The 24,688-nt window shown below is 45.0% G+C and overlaps 1 protein-coding gene across 4 annotated transcripts in view; it reads left to right on the top strand.

Moving 5' to 3' along the window:
- Nucleotides 1-24,688, top strand: part of CMTM8 (CKLF like MARVEL transmembrane domain containing 8) — a 95,579-nt gene that overhangs the window by 65,047 nt on the left and 5,844 nt on the right. For 2 of the 4 annotated variants that reach the window (XM_037008631.2, XM_073223673.1), the window contains 2 exons: nt 20,209-20,382; nt 21,100-21,219. The exons of 1 other annotated variant lie outside the window; for it this stretch is intronic. In XM_037008631.2, the coding sequence (XP_036864526.1) occupies nt 20,209-20,382; nt 21,100-21,219 (294 nt within the window). The remainder of the gene's footprint in view (nt 1-20,208; nt 20,383-21,099; nt 21,220-24,688) is intronic. One more of the 4 variants, XM_037008632.2, reaches the window with a different exon arrangement.

The following is a 24,688-nucleotide window of genomic DNA, read 5'->3' on the forward strand; positions in this document are numbered from 1 at the left end:
AATCATGTACTGCTACCCCAAATGACTTTCTCAGCATTTCTTGACATGACTTGCACCTCCTGGCCCTTGCATTGAGTACACTGCCATGTTGTTTGTTTTATCCCCATGGTTACACCCAGCGTTCTTCCAGGGAAAGAGCTGTGTCGTCTTTCTTGAATGCCTTGGCCTCATGCAAGGCCTGTCTCTGGTTGTCCTGGTATCCAGTAACCTTAGTGACCCCCATTCAGCTGCTTGAAGAATGAAAATAATGGAGTTTTACACAGATGTGTTATAAATAGATGCAATCCAGGAAAACTTGAGTTTACATGGAAACTCAATTAGAAAGTGATTATTCTCTCAAATAGGATTTTGTGCATCCTCTTGTGAATAACACTTCTGTAAGGCTTTTAAAATGAATTTTGATTTACAGCAACTTGATGACATGTTTTGGAAAATGAGCTTGCAGAATGTTGGGGCTCACCTATATTTAAAACAATAGTTGATGCATTTTTAAAAGATGGTAGAAGGAAAATATTGCCAACTGTTACATTTAAAAATACAACAAACTTTTACAACTCAATAATAAAAAGGAAACCCAATTAAAAAATAGGAAAAGGATCTGAAAAGACATTTCTCCAAAGACATACAAATGGCCAATAAGCACATGACAAGATGCGCAGCATGTTTGGCCATCAGAGAAATGCAAATCAAAACCATGTGAGGTACCACGTCACACCCACTGAGATGGCTAGAATCAAGGAGACAAGAAATAAGTGTTGGCCTGGGATGTGGAGATATTGAAACCCCCACCTATTGCCAGTAAGAATGTAAAATGGTACAGTCACTCATTAAAACAGTCTTACATTGCCTCAAAAGGTTAAACATAAAGTTGCCATATGACCTGGTGATTCCACTCCTAAGCATATGCCCAAGGGAATTGAAATCCTATGTCTACATAAAATGTGTCCACAAATTTCACAAGGGTATTCTTCAAAAGAGTAAAAAAGGGGAAACAACCCAAATGTCCAGCAGCTGATAAATGGATACATAAAATGTGGCATATTCATACAATGGAAAATTATTCACAAATAAGGAATGAAGAACTGATACATGGTACAACATAGATGAACTTTGAAAACATGCTCAGTGAAAGAAGCCAGTCACAAAAGATCATGTTGTATGATTCACTTACATGAAAGTGCAGAATAGGCAAACACGGAGACAGGAAGCACATCAATTGCCTAGGACTGGCAGGTGGGGTGGGATGGAGTGTGGTTAAGGGAAAATGGGGAGTGGCTGCTAATGGATACAGGATTTCTTTTTAGGATGATGACAGTGTTCTAAAATTAATTGTGGTGATAGTTATACAACTGTAAATATGCTAAGAGTCACTGATCGTACACTCTAAGTGAATTCTGTGGTATGTGAATTATACCTAAAAGCTGTTATTTTAAAAACTGGAGGAAAAAAATTTTATACCCAGCCAGATTGTCATTAAGTATAAAGGTAAAATAAGCACTTGTAGATAAAGGATTTTGTTAGGAAGCTACCAAGAGTACCTTCCAGCAGCAGCGTGAATGCTGAATGCTTCAATTCACCTGATTGTAAGGATCATGTCAGGAAGCTTCTTAATATACAGGTGCCCAGGCCTTCCTCAAATGCGTCTTTGCTGTTCTAGGATGTACCCAGGGACCTGTGTTTCTAACAAGGGGCCCAGATTATCTCCTGTTAAGTTTGTGTAGCACTTACTGTGCCAGGCGTGGTTCCAAGAACCTTACAAATACCAACTCTTAAATCTCATAACAACACTAATTATTACTAAGCTTATTAATGCTTTATATTGGAAAAATTCTTAAACATTGAAGCACCCTTACCAAAGCATTAGCAGTAGTGTTCTCTGAGTTATAAAAGAGTATGAATTATTTGTTTTTGCTTTCTCAGTGCTTTCCTGGATTTTCCAAGTTTTCTATCATAAATATGCAACTTTAATAATCAGAAACAAAGTTAACAAACTTCTCTAGGCTGTTGGAATGCACATGCTGAATGGGACAAATTACTACCATGAGAAACCCTGATGAAATAATTAGGGCTTGCTTGAGTCAAAGCCCCAGCAGAGAAAAGCCAGACCAATATGTCACCAGCACAGTGTTTTAGCCAAAAGACAGCTGTCACAGATGCTGTATGAGCCATCACTCCCTCCATAGTGGCAACACTTCTGGATTCTTGCAGCAGAGCCAATGCTTGTCTGAGCTGGCTGGAATCCAAAGCATACAAAGACAGCTGTGTGAGCTCAAGCCTCCGCCCATCTCAGCCTGCCTCTGGTGTTCGCATGCTTGGAGAGAATGCCTCAGTCAAGCCTCACAGTATCCTTCCCTTTGAGAACTCAGGTGATTTTGACCACCCTGGTGTATTCTCTGTTCAGCCCTTGACTAAACTTGTTGTCTCTAGTTGCTTCTGGGAGAATATTTAGATGAACCATTTGTCTGAGTGTGAGGAACTGCTGGCTTGTTTTAGAATTCATTATCTGCCAATGGGAGTTTTATTTTTACAGAAGTTTCTCACTTTGATCGGTTGATTGCCTGAAGGTTTTGGGTTTTCACTCTGGTAGTGAGTATTAAATCTGAGACTCCAAAGGAAAATTGCCAAAATTATCCCATTGCATTCTTCTTAGTTGCAGGATACCAGATTGGGCACATGAAGGTTTTTTTGAAGGGCTCCATCTCAAACTACCAAATTGTATGACCTGTGCTACAGCCTCTCCTAGTCCTTAGTGTAAGTAGGAATTTCATTTTTTGTAGGATGAACATGTATAATATATTGATAGGAGAAGCTGCCTGGACAATCTTCAGTATTATGGCAAATTGGCCACCTCCTCCATTCTTATCATTTCTATAATGGTAATAAGTTTTATCAGAGAATATTAGAACCCATGACTATATAAAGATACTGTGTGCTGTACAGTTATGTGATCCTTGCCATCAAAAAAAAAATATTTAATTGGTTTTTTGGAAAGATCAACAAAATTGACAAACCCTTAGCTAGACTAATAAAAAAAAGATTTAAAAAAATCAGAAATGAAAGAACTATTATAACTGATACCACAGAAATAAAAAGGATCATGAGAGACTACTATGAACAATTATATATCAACAAACTGGGCAGCCTAGAAGAAAGAAATTTCTAAAAACATATAACCTACCAAGACTAATCATGGAGAAATAAACATCTGAAGAGACCTGTAATTAGTAAGGAGATTAAATCAATAATCAAAAACCTCCCAACAAAGGTAAATACCAGGGCCAAATAGCTTCACTGGAGAATTCTGCCAAACTTCTAAAGAATTAACACCAATCCTGCCAGCCCCTTGGGGCAGGAGTGTGCTGGCAGGGGGCTCGGGGGTGGGACTGCGTCTCCCCTTGAAGGCTTGCCTGCTCCCTGAGTAAGAATACACCTCTGCCATATTCCACCCACATGGGGAGGGTGAAGGCCAAGCCAGGGGCACGAACTCCATCTTTCTAGGGCTTTTCTGTCTGAGGTGGCAAGGCGGGAAGGGCCCACCATGGTCTCCAGGGACACCCATGGGCTTGTCCAGCACTGGGTTTGTCCAGCTGGTGCCGGGCTGTGCCCCTCACACTTCTGGGAGAGCTGGGCCAGTGTGATGCCTTCCCATCGATGCCATCCTTCCTGCCTTGTGTGTGTTTGTGCTTATCTCCTCTCGGGTGTAGACAAAGAACTATTCTGGTGTTTTGGGGTGAGGTGCACAAGCTGGTCACTGGTGGGACTCTGGTGAGGTATATACATCTCCCATGAGAGGCAGACCAACACCTGGTGGGGGGTGGGCGACAAAGGCTGCATGAAAATGTGGAGGTCAGACTCACATTAATTCAGAACCTGACATTCCTAAACTTGTTTCCAGGGACCACATGGTTCCCTTTCTCCATATCTGCAGCCATGGCCTCACTGACCATGGCCATTGGACCCCACTGACTCTAGTCTGGCTGGTGCCATTGGGACAATGGCTAATTGGATAGAAAAGATGTGTTGAAGGTTTCCTGTTCCCAGATATTTCATGGACTTACCATTATGATTTATGCCCCAGTACATGTTTTTTCATATATAATATACAACAGCAATAATAGTACTATACACAGCAGTAATAGTAGTAAAACTCCACTTGGGTTCTAGGACCCGATTCCAGTGTGTGGGGTGGGAAAGGGGGTCTTCCCACACACCACACCAAGCAATTCTCCAACACCAGCAGGGTGTCCGAGAACTATCTGCCCAGAAACAGCACCAGATTCCCCAGATGAAGGCTCCATCCTACAACATTGCCCTCCATCCCCGACTCCAGATGCAGGTCACAAGCTCCAGGCTGTTTATTACTTGTGCTTCTGATCTCCCAGCTACAGATTGGAGGTTCCAACAACCTCCCCCTTAGGTTTGATTAATTTGCTAGAGCGGCTCACAGAACTCAGGAAAATACTTACTTTACCAGTTTAATAAAGGAAACTGTAAAGGATACAAGCCAACAGCCAGATGAAGAGATGCACAGGGCAAGGCCCCAAATAAAGGGGCTTCTATCCCCATGAAGCTTGGGGCCTGGCTCAGTGGCACATGCTGGAGGCGTTCAGGTTCCCCAAGCATAGGAGCTCTCCCCGACTAAGAAGCAGGATCCAGGAAAACAGTAGCTCTTCTCAGGGGTTTTTGTGAGGGCTTCGTTTCATAGTCATGGTTGACTAAATTATTGGCCATTGGCTGATTCAACCTCCAGCCCCTGCCCTTGGGTGGGGCCCAAAAGTCTCTCATTAGCATGACAAAAGGCACCCATTCCACCTTTCAGACTCTGCAGTGTTTTCAGGAGCTGTGTGTGAAGACCAAATGCACCTGGGAAATATATATTTGGTCATACTCATGATATCGCACCCCCTACTTCCAAATTTACTTGTTTGAAGCAGAAAGTCCTGATAACCCAGGAACCACAAAATTAAGAATGGACACAATGAAAGGGTATGGATTCCTAAGAGGTGAGCATGTCCGCCAGGGCCCTTCAGCTCCATGGAAGTGAGGGGACCTACAGGCTGGGAAGACAGCAGTCTAGCTAGAAGGTGAAGCATATTCTTGTTCCTGCACTTGGAGGCTGTTGAACATCCACAAGGCGAGTGGATCAAGGGAAGGACAGACTCTAGAAGACAGCAGCCCGAACCGGGAGCTGGAGGTCCCACCCGGAGCATAGTGGTACCCCATGCACGTGAGGGCTGGGCTTTTCACACCTGTCAACTGCAGGGCAAGCACTCAGCTTGGCGGAGAGAAGCATTTCATAATCTTCCTTTGTTGCTTTTTATTTCAGTTCTTTTCAGGTTGACATTAGAGAGTGGCCGTGTGACTTTTGATAAGAACAGTTGGCCACACTGTCAGAATCTTTTGGTCTGATCTCCTTCCCCGGTGCCTAGAGGGAGGAGGATGGAGGTGGAGCTGTCCCAGCAGGTAGCAGGCTTGCCGGTGAGCAGTCCCCGCAGGGAACCTGTGATAAAGTAGAGTCAGCACAAATCAAGGCTTGTACTGTTAAGATTTTCCCTTAACACCAAACGGAGCGGTGGGCTGGAGGCCAGTGCTGGGACGTTCTGTAGCAGAAAGGAGCCCTCGGACCTGGCTTTGCAGAATAATGCAGTGTTGGACATGGCCTTTCCCAGCTCTGAACCTCAGTTTGGCTGTCTCAGTGGGATGCATGATTATCTACCTCATAGGCTGTTGTACGGCTAAATGAGATGAGAGTGATGTAACTGCTAACACCTTATTCAAGTACAAACAGTGGAGGTTAGAGACAAAACCATTACTGTCATTATGGCAACTCTAGCCGCCCCTCACGCCTCTCTCATCCTCCTGCCTGTTCCTTCCTTCCTATCCACCATTTATCTCTCTTCTAGTCCTTAAAGATACCCTTTTTCCTTCCCCTCTTTGCCTTTTATACTTCACACTTCACCAAAACAAAAGGAAACCAGCATTCCAATAAATTTGCTGGAAAATAAGTGGGTTGGGAGCCATTTGGCCTCTGACCACACAAGGCCTGGTGGAGGCCGCAGAGACAGGGGCAGCCTGGGGCTACCAGCACATCCAATCCATTCACCCCAAGAGTGTTACCACATAGCTTGTTATGTTTTCTTGAAAACTCTATGTGATTTGCCTAGGACTGGCTACCACTTTGCTTAAATTGGTCCAGGGTCATGCATCAAATATTCCCTGATTCATGGAGAATACCAAGATGATGGGTGCTCTTTGTGAGACCTTAGGAGATTTTTTGGTCCAGTTGTGTCATCTGAGATCCCTCTTAAGTCCCTGGTACATGGGACTCCAGGTGGAAAGGAGGGGAGGGAGGTGGGGCTTCCCAAACCTGAGCAAGGGGGCTTGTGAAAACACTGGGCCCTTCCCCCGGGAGGCTGATTCAGCTGAGTTGGGTGGGCCTGGGAGTCTGCATTTCGAACAGGCTTCTGGAGATGCTGATCCCGCTGCTCTGGGGACCACACACGTGGAGAAGCAAGGCTGGAGGATTGAGGTTGGCAAGTCCAGCTTGCCCCATCACTGTAAATACAGCTTTAGTGGCACACAGTCACTCCCCTCATTTGCATATTGTCCGTGGCTGCTTTCATGTTATAGTGGCAGAATTGAGTAGTTGTGACAGAGACCATATGGCCCCCAAAAATATTTACTGTTTGGCCCTTTACAGAAAAAGCCTGCCAGTTCCTGCTGGAGCAGATCCTCGGCACCCTGAGCCCAGTGCTTCTAATTACAGGCACAGACCCCCTTTCTTTCACTGGCTGAGTACTCTAGGACCCTTGCTTCCAACATTCCAGCTATGCCAAACATGAAATCATGTTTCCTGGAAGGAAAAAACGTGAGACTAGTAGTCACCACTGTTCACCTAGATCTTTGCAGATCACAAAACACCTTCAGACCCTGCAGCAGCCTACATGGTGCTGTACCCTTCTACAGAGGTACAAACTGAGGTCCAGAGGAGAAATGACTTAACTGTGTGTACACAGCAAGTTAGTGGCAAACCCAGGCCTTCTCTCCTTTTTACCTACTTCACTGCCTCTTGTATATGGGCCCAAATTGGATGGAACTTGGTATATTAGTCATCTATTACTGTGTAACAAGTCACCCCCCAAACTTAGCTCAAAAAATCAGTAAACATTTCTTATTGCTCATGGTTTCTGTGGGTCAGGAATTCAAGGTCAATAAAGCTGGGTGGTCTGGCTCAGGTGTTTCTTGAGGCTCAGTCAGATGTCATCTGTGGCTGCAGACATTTAAGGCTTGATAGTTAGTGCCTGGCACTATGGTGGCTTGCTCAGCTGGCTGGCAAATTGGTTCTGGCTATTGGTAGGAGGCCTCAGTTCCTGTCCTTGTGAGCCTCGCTGCAAGACTGCTTGAGTGCCCTTACGACCTGACCTCTTGACTCCCCAGAGCATGAGATCCGAGATGGAGACAGCATTGGGGGGGGGGGCTGGATCCTTTGTATAACCTAGCCCCCCAAGTCACATAGCATCATTTCTGCCACCTGTTCATCAGAAGCAAGTCACTACATTCAAGAGGTGGGTCAGAGAATCTGTAGACATGATTTTAAACCAGCCCGGTGTACAGATTTCCATTCCATGCCTGCTGGGAATCCTGGGGTCCTGTGGTATTGTTTCATTGAAGGTCATTGAAGGCCCGGTTGATCATAGAATGTCAGACTGAAGTCCTAAACAAGAGCAAAGTTAAGTCACAGATCACTAGCATCACCAAGGCTTAGTGGAGCTTAGTTTGACTCCGGAGCACCCAGAGGCTACTTAAGCAGGGCCAGAGGAAGATGCTACCCTCATGACAGGTGTGAAAGTAGGAAGAAGACCCAGGGGTCCGAACCTCCCAGGTGACTCAGGTGCACTCCTCCCAGGTGCTGATCCCCATTCCCATTTGAGAACTTTTTCTAATCCTATTTCCCAGGCTGGGAAGAAGAGGCCCAAAGAGGCCAAGCTCTTCGTTGGAGAGGGTGGCAGAGCCCGAGGCCCCTTGGCTGCACAGGTCGCTTCGCCCCACGGTACTGTAAAGTATTAAACAGTCTTCAGTAAAAATGTTGCAGGGACACACAGAGAAGGAGAAGGCAATGGACTCGTGGATTAAATTTGCCCTTCCAAGTTTTGGATAAATTAATCCTTATCTCAGTTGGCTGACTCCATTTCCTGTCAGATCTGTTTCCAGGCAACATCTGGTTCTAATGGGTGAGTAGTAGACCGAGTTTGTTCTTCCACATCCTGCCACCTCTGTGGAATGTGCTGTGTAAGTGTAGGAACTCATCCAGACAGATGGTAAACTCCATCTCTCGCCGCTGAACAGGGACTGTAGCGCCTTAATCTTTCATAAGCAGTGTTCGGCCGCCCTCTAGTGGGGAAGTGGAGAAGGTCTCATGCTTGGGGAACAGAAGAGCTACTCAGCTAGGAAGGGTGTGGAGATGCTGGCTTGAGGATCCCCCTTGACTCTAGTAGAAGATAGAAGGTGTAGGGAGCGCTCAGCTTGAGTATGGTGTATTTCCTGCCAATACAGGGAAGTGGTACACGCTTTTGTCCTCCATCTCTGACTCAGTATATTAATAAGCTGGTTATTTGAAACAATGTTGGAAACAAAAATATAAGTACGTGTAGATACGTGCATGTGTATGTATTTCTGGTGCAGGGAGTATGTGTAATGTCGCAAAGAGTGGGCCAAATTTTTCCTGTAAAGGGCTGGAGAGCAAATATTTTAGGCTTTGCAGCCAAAGGCCATGTACTCTGCCACTGTAGCATGAAACAGCCATGGATGACCCGGAAATTCACAAGCATGGGAGTGTTCATGGGCTATATTTATGCGCATGGCCACGGGCCATAGTTGTCAACCTCCTGGTGAAGAACATCAAACTGAATTGTGTTTATCTTTCACACTAGAAGGTACATTTGTCAGGGGATTCTGTGCCTTGCTCACGTCTGGGCCCTGAACACCCAGCACTGTCTGGCCTGTGGTAGGTGTTCAGAGCATGTATGCTGACCCGAGATGGCTCATATGTCAACTTCTGTCATGTATCAACTTTCTTCCAGGATTTCTTGGAATTCATTGTGCTAAAAGCAGCATATTCTTGGAATTCGATATTTCAACTTAGTAGGGCAAATAGGATTAGCTGTCATCCCTGTTCTCTTTCTCTTTGTCTCTACTTAAAATGAATTGAGGTGTCATGTGAAAGGCCAGCAGACACGAAGGCCTTATAATAATGGTCGGCCCCATGCCACCCTGAAGATAGCACTCCCTGGTGTCCCAACATCTGTGGGTGGCTGCTGGGAATCTTGTTTTGCAGAACCAGGAACAGGTTTGCATCAGGGCATCTACCAGGATGCATTTCTGCCCAGAGGCGTGCCCTTGGGAAGGGGCTGGCTGGTGGCATTCTAGGTAATGCCGCATCCCTCACACAGCAAGACAACAGCAGGAGCCAGATCTCTGTCTCCTGCACCCATCTCTTGAGTGTGGCACATGGCAGTTCCCCCGGGGCAGGTGTGTGGTCTGCCAAACCACTCTCTTTCTGCCGTAATTAGTCATAATAGTAGCTGCTCTGTAATCACTTACAGAACATATTGTCTAATGTGCATTTTAGAAAATGTGTTATCCCCATACTACAGATAAAGAAACTGAGGCATAGAAAAGGCATGATTTGGGCATGATATTGATACTGTGTAGCAAAATAGTAAAAATCTTGGGCTAAGTTATTTAACATACTGTGCCTCGGTTTACCCATCTGTAAAATGGCTTTGATAAAAGTTATTCCCATTATCCTGTGGGTTAAATGACATAAGGCATGAGAAATACTTACTTACTCTGTAGTAGATATTATACTATTACTATTACCTGGGGCTTGCGCACATACTAGGTGCTCAATACATATTGGTTAAGTAAAGTAGTTTGCCCAATCACATAGCTGGTAAGAGTTCAAAGCCTGAATCTTTCTGCCAGGTCAGTGGCCCTGGCATTATACCATTTAACCAAATTGAAGAGAGGACATGGTGACAGTGACACTGAGGATGTCCACTTTTAGCCCATTTAATTGGTGGTATTGCTCATAGGAGTATCTTCAAGTTCAGTCTAATACATCCAGAGGCTGGAACTCCTTGACTCCATATAAGGGTAAAAATATTGAATTACAGAGAATAGGAAGCTTTTTACCTAAGAAAGGAAGGGGGGAGCACTCCTAAGAGTCACTGTAAACCTGGTAGTGATACAATATAATAATATTAACTGACACAGCACCTCACTTGCACCAGGCAGTGTTGTGCATATATTACTGAATTAAGTTCGTCTTCCTACAACCCTCTGAGGAAAACTTCTGTATCCCCATTGTACCGAGAAGGAAACTAAGTCTCAGGTTAGTAACTTGCCTAAAGGCAGGGCGTGGGTCTCAGACAGGCTTACTCCAGAGTCCAGGGTTTCCTCACCAAGCCAACCCTGCCTGTCTGTCTCACTTCATGATGAGTGAGAGTGTCACTCCAGCCAGAGAGTGGGGCAGTGGGGAAGAAGGAGGAAATCGGGACCTCAGAGTATAAGATGTAGCCCCCAACTTGAAGTCACTGCTGAACGCTGGTTCGGCCTTGTCCACTACCCATCTCTGTGATTCCAAGCTCCTTGCTTCTGAACATCTCCTGAACTTCTCTTCCAGCATGAACATTCTTCAACCCTCAAGCCACTATGGAACAAGTGTTGCCTGGAGAAAAGGTGCTCCCTGGAGATGGATAGGCAGTGCTGGGCCATGGGTCAGCCTCCCCAGAACTGGGCTTCCATCTGACCCGCATGTGTGAGGTTGGAGCCTCTGGGAGACCTGGGTCACTAGCTGGAGTGTCTGTCTCAGAGTCTAGCATTCCTCTTACGTGCAGATTTTTGCCTGGCTAACTCCCGCTTACCTGTTTAAATCTTGAACTTCCTTTGGTCATCCAGACTTGGTTGAGGCCATTCTTGTATCAACCTAGTTTCCTCATTGGACTTAACACAATTATAGTTAAATACCCATTGATGTACCTTCTCTGGGGGTAGAGACCATGTCTGTCTCCCACACCCACCCGCAAGCCCCATCATTGTACCACCAGTGAGAACTTAGTGAGGTTTTTGAATGAATCCATGTTGCCACACATGTGCTGTATTAAACATATGTCAGAAGAGCAGCAGGCATGGTAACAGTGTGTGTTCTCCTGCAGCACTGCACATAAGAGTAAATGTACAATAGCTGATTTCCAGTGCCACTACATTGCAAGGAATTAATGTGATAAATGACTTGAAACCCAGTGTAAGTCCAGGGAGAAGAAAACCTGGGGCAATGTACATCCAAAATTGTAATCAGTCAAAGGGAGAAATAAAGTTTAAAACCCCTTTATTGCTTACAAACTGCAGTCCGGGGCTGTTTCTCTTCCTGCTCCAGCAGAAGCAAATCAGCCTCCCCTTAACCTCTCAGGTTCAGATAAGCCCTCCATTGCCCAGGTAATTAGAACTGCTCTCCACCCCTGAGCCACACCTATTAATATGCATATGCACTTAAACCATACTTCTCTCCACCCCTGAGCATGCAGTAAAAGCCAGGTGAGATATTTTGTGAATACTACAATTTTACCCATATCCAGTGAGATATTTCAGAGGTGTGCTGAGCTCACACCTGAACAGTGCAGCTACCCTGGGCAAGCCAGCTGGGAGCAGCTGGCACATTGCTCCCTCGGGTAGCCTAGTTAATCATCAAAAGTCACCTGTCTGTTTTCAGGGCTGAAGTACAGATGGTGCTCATGCCAGCTGAGCTTAAGTCTGAAATAAATTAACCAGCCTGTGTGCTATAGCAGTGTAGCATTTCCTGTCTTACCACTAGTGCCTAGAAAAAACCCTGGCTAATTATAAATGCTTAGTAGATATTTGAATAAATGAGTCCCTTTAACACCACCATCAGGCTATTTATTACTCTGAGCAGCAGGAAACTGTCATTAAGCTCATAGGCTTCATAGACTTGACTTCATCAAGAGTCTTCACAGAAAAACTTACTGCGTCTTTCAGTATGGTTTTGTTAAAGTCTAAGGCATCTGCTTTCTGAGTCTGTAGGATCCTAGAATAAAGATATGGGGGGTGTACATGCAAAGAGCAGAGGAAGGCTATTGGAATCAACTGGCTGAGAACCTCAAGAGGTGAACATTGAAGATTTTTACTTAAAGAAATTTTCATAGGAAAACACAGATTTCTGTGATGGCTCAGAGCAGGGGCAAGCAATCTCCTTCAAAAAGCACAAGGCAGCTGTTGGACTATTCAATTTTCATGATGACTCTGGGTCATCAGAAGGCCTAGCTAAATTAAGAATACTGTACTTAATTGTAAAAGGGAGATGTAGAAAATGCATTTAACTGAGCTCGTTACCCTGTTGTTTGGGGAGGGAGTGGGAGGTTGGAGAAGGAATCTTAGTTCACTAAGAAAGCTTGATTAAGGTTATCCATCCAACAACAGGCATCATACAGATGTAAACATCAAAATGAACAGTAAAATAGAATGAAATTAGGATGTTCACTGTCATGTGTGAAAGATGATTCTGGAAATTACATTGAATGCAAAATTACAAGAGAAAGAAACAAGTAGTATTTGGAAAGCATCAAAACTATGATTGCAAATGTCTTAACCAGAAAATTCTAGGGTATCAGTTGAGATCTGTAGTGTGGCCAACTACCTGGAGAAAGGGGAGGCTGATGAACAGTGGATCTCACCCCATACCTCCTTACTCTGGAGGCCTCCCTGCCCAGAGGCAGCCCCTTGAGACACCTCTGGCTTTACTCATAGCTGTATTTATAACTAAGATGGGCACTGCCATTGTCTGATTCAGTTGTACGTGTTAACTAGCAACTTCCTGTTACCATCTGTCTTAGCTTGAGCTGCTGTAACAAAACACCATAAACTGGGGGTCTTAAACTGGAAGTCCAAGACCAAGGCACCAGCAGGGGTTAGTGTCTGGCGAGGCCTCTCTTTTTGGGTTGCAGACAGCAGCCTTCTTGCTGTGTCCTCACATCTTCTCCTTGGCACGTGTGTAGGGGCCCAGCAGGGGGTGCCTTCTGCTGTCTCTTCTTAGAAGGGACTAATCCCATCAGGAGGGCCCCAACCTCAGGCCCCCACCTAAACCTAATTACATCTCAAAGGCCCCGCCTCCAAATGCCACCACACTGTGAGGTTAGGGCTTCAGCATAGGGATGGGTCAGCATGTACAGTGCAGGCAGCACTGTCACCATTGCTTCCCTCTGTTACAATTCATTTAAGTTTATTGTCAGTCTGTTTACTGTCTTCAGGCAAATATTACTTAGTGTTACAGCGAACACCTAACTACCAGCCACTGAAGTTTCTTTCTTTTGTTTTTTTACTGACGTTAGTAACACAGTATAACCTTTTTTATTTGCTTAGTTTTCTTTGTAGCTAATTTGTCTCACATTTTTCCAATGCCTGTCAGTAGAGTTTCCTATGAGGCCAGTCAGATTACCAGAGTTCCAAGTTTTAGGTTGGGTGGATTTCCCCTGGGACTTCCTTTTGCTTTGGAATCCCCTTTACCTTTCTGTTGGGCCGGATTTCTTATTTTCTGGATCCCTGATGTTCCTCTTCCTTGGTTGCCTCTCTCATTTTGATGGAGCAGACCCCTAATAGGCTCAACAGGTTAAAAAAAAAAAGTAAAATGGCCCAAGGGCTGGTGATGATAGCCTTTACCATGCCTGCCTGTGAGTCAGCCTGCTCCCGTCTGGCCCGGTTACCTTCTGTGCCCGGGCACGTTTCTCAGCGCCTGGGCTTCCTCTCCGGGGGTTACCCTCACCTCCCTCCTGTGTGGTTCTCCTGATGGTTTCTTCCTGGTTCCTTTTTCAGAGTTGATGCCTTCCTTTTGGTAAGTCATATCCTTCAGTAGAGTCCTGAGAAAGAATGTGTGGGAGATAAAATGTTTTAGACTTTGCATGTCTGAAAAAATGTATTCTCCTTTTGTTCTTCCCTGATCATTTTTCTGGGTGATTTCTGGGTTACAAATCATATTTCCATTGTCCTCTAATACCCCATTTGCTTTTAGAAAAGGCTGAAAGCCATTTTTGTTTCTCATCCTTTGCAGGTGATCTTTCATTGTTTAAAAAAATCTCTTCGTACCTAGTGTCCTGAAATGTCATGATGTACCCTGGTTTGGGTCTATTTTCATCCATCGTGCTGGGTACTCAGAAGAGCCCTTTTACATGGAAATTCACATCCTTAAATTCTGGGATTTCTTGAGTTATTTTGTGGTTCTTCCCCTCTATTCTTTCCGGTCTGTTCCTGCCAACTTATGACTCAGATGTTTGACATTCTGAGCCTGTCTTCTGACTTTCTTACTTTATCTTTCCTGTTTTTTCACCTTTTTGTCTTTCTGCTGTCTTCTCTAGAAAGTTTTCTCAATTTTATCATGTCACACTTTTATGGAGTTTTAATTTCAGAAGCTAATTTTTTCGTGTGTCCTTATAACCTCCTATCACTGTTTCCCCATCGTGCTGTCTTTTCCCCCTGGTGACACTTACCTTTTTTTTTCATGTTCTCTCTCTTCAAAGTGACTCTCCCCATTTGTTTCTGGTCTCAGCTCTCTGCTCTGCTACCCAGCCTTGGTTTCCTCATAGATCTGGTAGCCTTGGTTGTCTGCCATGTTTTAGGAGGACAAAGCTGTTTGGATGCTCTGAGCACATAGTGGGGCTTATCAACTTTGAACTTCGCTGTAGGTGGGCCTGGCCTGGCACTGTGTTGGGGAATCCCCAAGTCAGTATCTTCAGGTCTTTTCTCTTGTGCTAGTGAAGGCCTGGTGGCCAGTATTCTAAGAACCCAGCAGGGGTGGGAAGGGTGGGGAAGTCACTATATTGAATAGTCATTTGAACCTCTAGTGTTCAATGTGCTATTCAAGCCTTCAACTGTGTCCCTCAGCCCAGAGACCCTTTATTTTATTTTACCTTCTTTAGTGTGGCTCTCAATCATGGCTGAGTTTGCTTTCCAGGAGACACTTGGCAATTTCTGTAGAAATCTTGGATTGTCAATAAGGTGTGGTGGGGAGCTTGCTGCTGGCATCTAGTAGGTAGAAGGCAGGAACTCTGCTCAGCACCCTGCCTGGGACAGCCCCGCGCAACACTGGCCCAGGTGTAAGCAGGGCTGAGGTGGAGGAATGCGGACCTAGAGGATAAGCCTTCAGGTACTGACAGGTGGGGCAGTCACCCAGCAGCTTGGAGTAGGGCAGCAGGTAAGGACATGGCTGGTGCCAAACAGCTTTCCACAGACCCTCCTATGTCGCCACCCGCCGTGCTCCCAGCCCCACAGCACCTGTGCCCTTTCCCACTTAGCAGTGAGCTTGGGTCTGGTTCGTCACTTCCCACACCTGCCAGCTTTGTTAGAATACCGCCTTCTCACGTGGCCAAGTCAGTTATCCTCATTGACACGTGTTCCAGGCTTCCAAAAATGCATCGCTTTTGACTCTGCTCCTACTCATCCCATCCTCATGGTAGTTTTAGAAGGGTTTGGGGAAGGACCAAAATTAGATTGATGTGTTCAGTTTGACATCTTGACCCAGAAACCTAATACATGCTGAAGCTACAGTAGTCAGCCCTGGTAGCAGTCAGCGCAGAGGAGCTGACAGAGTAAAGATTCCAGAAATGGAACCAATATGTGAGATCACCTGTAAGTGACAATGGGTCAACTGACCACTGCTAGGAAAAAAAAAAAAATTAGCCTTTCCTCCCCCCGTATGTGGAACTTAATTTGAGATGGTCTAAGATCTAAGCATACATATAACCTACAAGAAAAAAGACAAGAATGTTTTTAGAATCTTGTGTTGAAGAAGACCTTTTCCTAAGCAGATAGGAAGGTTTTAAAGAGCAACCAGTTAACCAGAAAAAAACTTAAATTTCCATTTGATAACAGACCCTGTGAAGTTAAAAAAACAAAGCCGGATGTGTAAAATATTGCCACATATGTAGTTGGTCACCATCCCTCTAAAGTGAAGAATTCTACAGATCAGTAAAAAAGTGTTTTTTTTCAAACTTATCAATAAATTAAGAAAGAACTGAAAGTTGAAAGTGGCTAATAAGCATTTGAAAAGATGGTCTACCATCCTTACTACTGATCAGGAAAATGCAAATAAAAGCAAACAGGAGTACCGTCCAACAGTGGCTCGTAGTGTGTGGTGCCTGGACCAGCCACATCCCACCCACCACTTGGGAACTGGTTAGAAATGCAGATTCTCAGGTCCCATCCTGACCTCCTGAATCACGAGCTCTGGAGTGGGGCCCTTCCATCTGTGGTTTAACTAGGCCTGAGGATGATTCGGATGCTCACTCCCATTTGAGAACCATTGCTGCACAGCCAGGGGAACCAGTGAGTGACAGTCAGTGTCATGGGGGAATCTCACAGTGCCGAGTGAAAGAAACCAAACCAACGTAAGAGTACAGGCTATAGGATGCCATTTATCGGAAGTTCAAAACAAGCAACCCTAATCCAGGGTGGTAAAAATCAGGAGGGTTGTCACCTTTGGGGAGGGAAGGAGTATCTAGAAGTGAAGAGGGAGCCTTCAGGTCCTGGACATGTTCTGTTTCTTGATGTCGATGCTGGTTACACAGGTTTGTGTGGTTTGTGAAAAATTCACTGAGCTGTTTGCTGAGGATTTGTCACTTCTCTCTATGCTGTCTTTCAATAAAGCATACTGAGAGGTGAAACATGACATTTTAAGAAATCAGACTTTTAATCATTTTAAATGTGGGAATTTCATGAGAGTTGAAGGGAAGAGCATGCCCACACTGATGAGAGAATGAGTTAGCATATGGTTTTGATGAGCAATTTGGCAGTTGCTATAAAGCTTAAAATAACCTAGAAGTTCCACTTCTAGGAATCTACCCTGGAATTCAGGTGTATATTATAGGAATGTCCACTGGGCATTTTTGTACAACCATAAAGGAGAAGATTTAAATTTCTCTCCTTAGGGACCTGGTTACGTGAACTGTGGAAAACTGGGCAACTGTTAAAATTGGCAAAGATCTGCCTGTAGTAGCATGGAAGGAAGTCCTCCAGGGTATTGCTGACTGATAGAAGCAAGTTATAGGCATCGTGCACGGAGTGATCCATATTTTTAAGGGAGAAAGAAAAAGATGTGCAGATAGTAGTTAACAGATGCAAGGGAAGAAGTTAGGAAGGGCACATATAAAATTGTTGTATTGGCCTGGAGGCTGGAGACTGTTGTCACTCCTTTGTGTACTTGATAAATACTTTATTTACTTGCAGTTTTTATTTTTTTTGGTCTGCATTTATCACTTCACAAAAATTTTTAAGTGTTAGCTTTACCACTCAAAATGAGTTTTAGCCTAAAAGGAAGTGCTTATCGGTAAAAAGCAAACAGTGTTTTTGTAGTCTAAGCCAGTCAAGAGCCAAAGTTTGTCTTTGACACACACTGCAGGAAATGAATAACATTCTTGTGGAGTGATTTTCATCAGTATCGGTTACAGTGAGAGACAAAAGGTTTGCTTCTGGATATATTTCAGTTACGTGGGAAATCCACTTGGGTAGAAGAATTCTTTTCTTGACAGGAGCCTTTTTTTTTTTACTGTGTTTGCTAGTGAGATCATGGGCCAAGTTTTCCTGCCCTTTGAGAGATGGTTCAGCTAATGATAGTCCCTGTGTGTGAAAGTGCTAGCACTTTAGATAAAGCATTTCTAGACAGTGGACTCTGCTTGCTTAAATAATGAAAAAGGTTTTTGCATTCAGAGCCAAGAGCTGTTAGCTGAGCCTGTTTAGCTGGACATGGGCTTGTGCTGGAAACTTAAACCCTTGCACTCCCCTGGAGAAACCCCTGAACCCCATTTGCAACGCACGATTATGTTTCATGGTTATGTTTTATGGTTATGACTCATCCAGCCCTTTCAGTTTAAATGCAGAGCCTGCAGGAGATGTTATTTCAGAACCTGCCATGCTGGATTACATCCAGTCTCATTGATGCAATGGAATGTCACATGTACGTGTGTAGATTACCTGTCAGTTATGATTAATTCGGGCCCCAAATCCCATTAACGTGAGGCTCAACATCTTCTAGAATTCTCTGCCATTTTGAGGCTCTTCACTTTCAATAACTTCTGTTGCCACGGGTGTAAGCGCAAAAGCACACCTCCACTTAGCATTTCTTGGGAACTGATACACAGTCTCAAGCAGATAAAAGAACAACCTTGTTCTCCAAAGAGGGGAAACCTGTTTCCTGCCCTCTAGGACAGGCACCCAAACCAGAGAGGTGGCTTCTGTCAGCAAGCAGTTAAAATGTCCCTCAGGAACCTGTCTGAGGGCTCAGTGATCTTCACAGTAAGTCTTCCTTCTTAAAGTGGGGGTCCAAACTCCTCTCCCTGCAGTGTCCACTTCTTGTCCCTCTCTGGAAGACCCTGGCGACCTCCAAAGGGCTAGGTTGGAAACTGAGCTGAGGAAATGACCACCTAATCCACTTTGTCCATCTTTCCAGAGACCCCAGAGGTCCTTCCACTTCATCCTAATCTAATTTATGAAATCTAGTGAAGTCCTGTCTACTTTTGAAATTTGTCTTCAATTCACTCACTTCTCAATATTCACTGCCACCATGTTGGTGCTGAATATATCATCCTCTGCCGCCGGGGCCATGGTGACATTCAGCAGTCTCTGCTGGCCTCCTCCCACCCACTGTCCCCTCCACTCCCCTTTCTCCCCACGCAGCCAGTCCTATTATCAACCTGCCTGATCTTATCATTGTCTTGCTCCACACCCTCAACTCATTAGGAGAAAGTACAAAATCCTTAGGCTTCCTGACTCTCCCCAACTGCGCTGACATTTTGCACCAGCTTCCTAACTTTCTTACAGGCTCTAGGAGGCAGCACAGCCCTTTCCGCCTGCAGATCTCTGCCCGCACATGGTCTCTGCCTAGAACCTGGTCTTCCAGCCTCTTGTTTCACCATCTTACTCAGTCTTCAGGTTCTTTTTCGCTGACACTTCTCTGCCTGCAACAAGGTTAATATCCCTGTTAAAGACCCTCTCACAGCTTTCCTTTTCCTTCAGAACATTTTTCACAATTGTAATTATCTGGCTATTTCCCCCACTAGATTGTAAATTGTGTCTGGCATGGATAGGTTCAGTTTGTGTCCCACTCTATCTTTGGAGCCTGATGGCTGGAGGCGTGGCATATTTTAGGTGCTCTCCAGTGAAGCACCTAAAGTGAGTGAATGAGTGAAGGCTGTCTTCCTGGCTTTGTGATTGAAATGCCTTTAATATTCTGTTCTGTAGATCATGAAAAAAGCTAAAGCAAAAACAAAATAATCTGTCTGGAGCCAGAGCCTGCCCCAGACTCCTGGTGCTGTCTCCTGGGGATGTGGTTTAGATGCCGATAAAGTCCTCCCAAGTCCCTGGAAGGTGCTAGAATGCATGATATGCTTTGCCCTGGCCCTCCTTCCTTTGTTTAGAACTAAAGACAGCTCCAGTTGAGATCAGCTCCTTTCCCCCTGGTGAAGTCCTCCTTAGTCAGCGGGTGACGATGATTTGGCTGTTGATTTGGTCTTACTAGTCTGCATCAGTGACGTGGTAGACGGCTGTTCTGAAATAAATATATGTGCAGCTTATGTTAAAATGCCGAGTGACCAGAACGGGCCATGCTTAGAGCACCCGGGCCCCACGTTCTTTGCCACCCGTGTGGCCAGTGGGAATCCTCAGAGGCTCCTTCCAGATGAGTCCCAGGACCACTTCTAGTGGACCTGCAGTCTCTGAGCAAATCCTAGCCACAGATGTGTGTTGTTTTGCCCCTCATGATGTTTTAAAACTCTTTATTACTGCAAACATTGAAAAATCAAGATTACCCTTTACAAACTGGAGTTTCCATGTTCTGGAAAAAAAGTAAAGGAAGATCTAGCAAAACCAGCCCACAACAGTGGGCTGAAGCTGAGCAGAGGCTACTGAACAAGACAGGCTCTCTCATTTGCCATGTTATCTGCCTTGCCTATTATGTTCATTTACTTTACCTTTCTGACATTTGTAGGCGTGTGAGGTTGGGACCCTAACTGTATTCCTAAATCACGTGTCTGTGTATATATATATGGATGAAAGTTGTAAATTCACACTGTTTTTCTCTCTGTCCTCACTTTCCCCTTTTTCTTTATTTTCTCCTTTCGCCTCCCTTTCTGCTGCCTCTACCATTTACAGGTTCTGGGACTGCTGGTCTGGACGCTTATCGCTGGAACCGAGTACTTCCGGGTCCCTGCGTTTGGCTGGGTCATGTTCGTAGCTGTATTTTACTGGGTCCTCACCGTCTTCTTCCTCATCATCTATATAACAATGACCTACACCAGGATCCCCCAGGTGCCCTGGACAACGGTGGTAAGAAAGCCAGGGGGTGGTTCTTGTCTGCTGCCCACTAGGTAGGATGGGATTTAGTTCTCCTCTGTTAATTAAGAATTGTTTCTGTGCCAACAAAACAGGGGCCAAAGCCAGGGAGGGCCCAGCACGGCAGATACTCTCTACAGTGTCCCGTTGACCTCAGGTGTTTTCCACCTCAGCGTGAGACTGGGAATGTCGGAAGGTTCAGGAATTCCTTTCAGGCAAAACAGCAGACCAGGTCTCTGTTCAGGAGACTGAAATAGGAAAAAAATCAGTTATCTTATATAGACTCTTGCATTATTAGTTCCCTGTCAACAGTGTTACCTGGGAATAGGTAAGTCAGCACACCATCCTCTGTAGCTCTTACTTTCTTTAAACCCCTTCTGGCCATGGCCATATATAACCCCTCATATGCCAGAGTTTTTTGATGTTGGGATGCACAGTGTGTGCAAAAAAGAATGAGAAATGGAAACTGCTGTTAGAATGAATAGGTATTCTCACATTTAAAAGCAAGAGTAGTCAGGGGAGATCAGATTCTTGTCTTGGCTCCAGGCACCATGCTGGATGCAGAATAAAGTAAGGGGAACCCACATTTCCAGAGGAAAGAGATAAGAAAATGTGGGGATTACAGTGTCTGGGTTAGTCTGCTCGGCATCATAACAAAATACCATAGACTGGGTAGCTTAAATGACAGAAATTTGCTTCTCACCGTTGTAGGGGCTGGAAGATCAAGGGTCACATAGTCGGTTTCGGGTGAGACTCTCTTGCTGGCTCACAGAGATGCCTGCTATCTTGCTGTGTCCTCACATGGAGGACCGAGGAAAAACCAGCAAGAGGGTGAGCTTTCTTGTCTGTTCTCGTAAGGGCACTAGTGCCATTCTGAGGGCCTGGCCTCATTACCTTCCCAAAGCCCATCTCCATACTGTCACACTGAGGGCTTTCACATGGGAACTTTGTGGGGGGACACAAACAGTCCATAGCATTCTGTCCCTGGTCCCCCCAAATCATGCCCCACTCACAGGCGAAATACATTCCATCTCAGCATCCCCCGAACTCGAAATCCATCCAGCACCAACTGAAGTCTAAGGTCCAGAGTCTCATCGCATCAGATGTGAGACTGCAGGCAGGATTCATGCCGAGGCAAAATTCCTCTCTAGTGTTGGGGAGGAAGAAATTTCCTCTACCTCTTGAGGTTCTTCTGGCTGGTCCAAGAATCAAATTGTCATGAGACAGATTAATGGGGTGGGAAAGAAAAGAAAGTTTGACTGCTAAAGACATGGGTTCCAGACAGTCAACAAGGTCTGTTTGTTGTCCTGAACCAAGGAGAAGGTGGTAGGGGTCTGAGATCTTTAAGCAAAGGGGAAGCAATTCACAGGAATGTGAAGAGAGTCCATGTTTGATAAACAAGATACCTGGTGGGCCACAGGGAAACAACAGGGCACAGAGAGGAATTTTAGCAGCAAGCTTTGTCACAGTCCTTCCAAGTCTCGCACCCCTAGTTTACATTGTAATGTAGTTATCTATGGTAATAGCTCTCCTCTCAGAGCAGTTCTCCATCTGAATTCTTTTTATTCGTTGTGGGGGGCTGGGGAAGTCAAAGTACCTTCTTCTGGCTTCTGAGTTACTGGCTTTCACTTCAGAATAAAATGAATGTCAAAGTGGCATATCTTGGGGCAGCCTGCCCTTGGTGCCTAGCTGTGAACCTGTGCAACCAGACAAGCTATGTGCTTCCAGAATATAGTGACGGGACAGGCATAGGATAGACATTCCCATTCCCAAAGTGAGAAATAGGAGAGAAGGAAAGGGTGACAGATCCCAAGCAAGCCCAAAACTTATGAGAGAAATTCCACTAGACCTTAGGGTCCAGAATAATCCTTTGCTTCAATGCTGTGCCCTCCAGGCCCACAGGGGAGGGCCTTGTCATCCCCGCGTCTCTTCAGGGCAACCCTGCCCCTGAGGCACTGCACGGGGACATCCTGGCTCACAGAAACCGAGAAGCAGCCCAGCCCTTTGAGAAGGAACCAGCCTGTCCCCTGGGCCTGTGACAGGAGTGGTGGTCCCTAAGGGTCTCTGACCCCTGGGCAGTCCAGTCTTCTCATTTCATGAGGTTCAGAGCATATTCACAGCCAGATGGCTCCATGGTCCTGTAGAATACAGGAAGTTCAAAGCCCTCCTTCGTTTTGTCCCTTCTCGGCCTTCTTGGTTCAAACCAGCAGTATTTCTGCTGATGCAATCCCCTTTCTATTCCTGGTTTCCGCTGAGATAGCTGATTAGAGCTATAGTTTGCACCCATGGTCTCTTTATCAAAAGGTTATTTGGCCACACCTTTAGTGATCTCTTCAGGACCAGCTTTCTTATTTTTTGCAATAGGGATGGGGAGAGAATTTTACAGACCTTCAAGTCGTGGGATTAACAATGCTTTCTTTAATTCAGCTGTTTTGTTGTTGTTGTTTTTGCATTTCACTATAGCAGTCAGGAGGAACCGAGCCACTCTTAGAACACTTTGCTTAAAGAGCTCCTCGGCTAAATACCCAATTTCATTGTTCACAAGTTCTACCTTCTACAGAACACAGTTCAGCCAAATTCTTTTCCTCTTTATAACAAGAATCCAGCTGGGTCTTGAGTTTCCAAAAACATACTTCTTATTTCAGATCTCACCAGAATGGCTTTTAACATTCACATATTTACTAACATGCTGCTTATGATTATTTATGTCTTCTCCACGAAGATGGGAGTGTTCTCTCCAGCTCTCCTGTTTTCTTTCTGAGCCTTCACTGGAATCACCTGTAATGTCTGTATTTCTAGCATGCACCTCAGAACTCTCCAGCCTCTACTGGTTATCCACTGCCACATCTTTAGGTATTTGTTAAAGCAGCACCTCACTCCTGGTTATAAAATCTGTTTACCCCACTCTTCATACAAATTCTATATAAGGGTTCTCTAGAGAAGCAAAAATAGGATGTGTGTGTATGAATGAATATATAAGTATATATACATGTAAATCTGTATACATATATAAATTTATTATAAGGACTTGGTTCATATGATTACGGAGGCTGAGAAGCCCTCAGATCAGCTGTCAGCAAACTGGAGACCCAGGCAGGCAGGTGGTGCAGTTCCTGTCTGAGTCTAGAGGTCTGAGAACCAGAACTGATGGTGTAAATTTCAGCCTGGAAGCCAGCAGGCTCAAGACCCAAGAAAACCCAATGTTTCAGTGCAAGTCCAAAGATAGGAAAAAAAAGACTAATGCCACAGCTCAAGTAGGTCAGGCAGGAGGAGGTGCCTCTTACTCAGCCTGCTTTGTTCTAGTCAGGGCTTCGGCTGATTGGATGAGGCCCACCCACACTAGGGAGAGCAATCTGCTTTATTTACTCTTCAGATTCAAGTGTTAATTTCATCCAGAAACACCCTCTTAGACACACCCAGAAGAATATTTGGCCATATAACTGGGTACCACGCTGATCAGGAGCATGGCAAGGGTCAGGCCAACCAGAACTCTGTGCTGAGGCAGCTCACAGGCCCCTGGTGCCAGAGTGAGCATCCTAGAATCTTGCTGCTTAAAGTGAGGTCCCTGCTTACAGTAGCTTCACACAGGTGCTTGGTATGAATCTTAGGCTCCACCCCAGACCTACTAAATCAGAAACTCTATAGAGGGCCTGGGAATCTCTATTATTACAAACTTCTTAGGTACCTTAAATGTGGGAAATGCTGGTTTATAGAAAGTTATAAATCTTCATCCCTTGCCTGAAACCTGTGGGCCAGATATGTTTGGAATCAAGATCTTTTTTTTTTCAGATTTTCAAAAAATAATTGTTATCTGGTACATTTACTACATGATGTGACACCTCCCCCAAGTCTGGGTCAGCACTGTAATCGGACACACTGATGTTTCTGCAAGAATGCATGCATTATCCTGCTAAGAGGGATAATAAGGACTACATTGCCCCCATGCCACTGCAAGTCAGCTTTTCCTGCCAAATGACTTCCAGGTTTCCTTTTGATTTTCAGAGCATTTGGGAAATCTATGATGACAGAAAAGGGATTGGTAGACTAGATTTTAGCCCCTGGGAGCTTGTCTGGAGAACCACCCATGGGATACTACAAAAACTGAGCTTCATGATCTTGCAAATAGCTCCTCAAGAGATCAGGCTTGAGATTTGCACTGGAATTCTATCATAGCAGTAGGCCATTCTCTTAATGCATCTGGGAGAATACAGGGGCAAAGTTACTGTATCCATCTGTAATATGCAGCAGGAACTACAGCTGGTTCTGGCCAGCATCTCTGAGCTCCTGGGTAATACCATTA

Source organism: Manis javanica, chromosome 15 (genome assembly GCF_040802235.1).
Source record: "Manis javanica isolate MJ-LG chromosome 15, MJ_LKY, whole genome shotgun sequence".
Classification (NCBI taxonomy): Eukaryota; Metazoa; Chordata; class Mammalia; order Pholidota; family Manidae; genus Manis; species Manis javanica.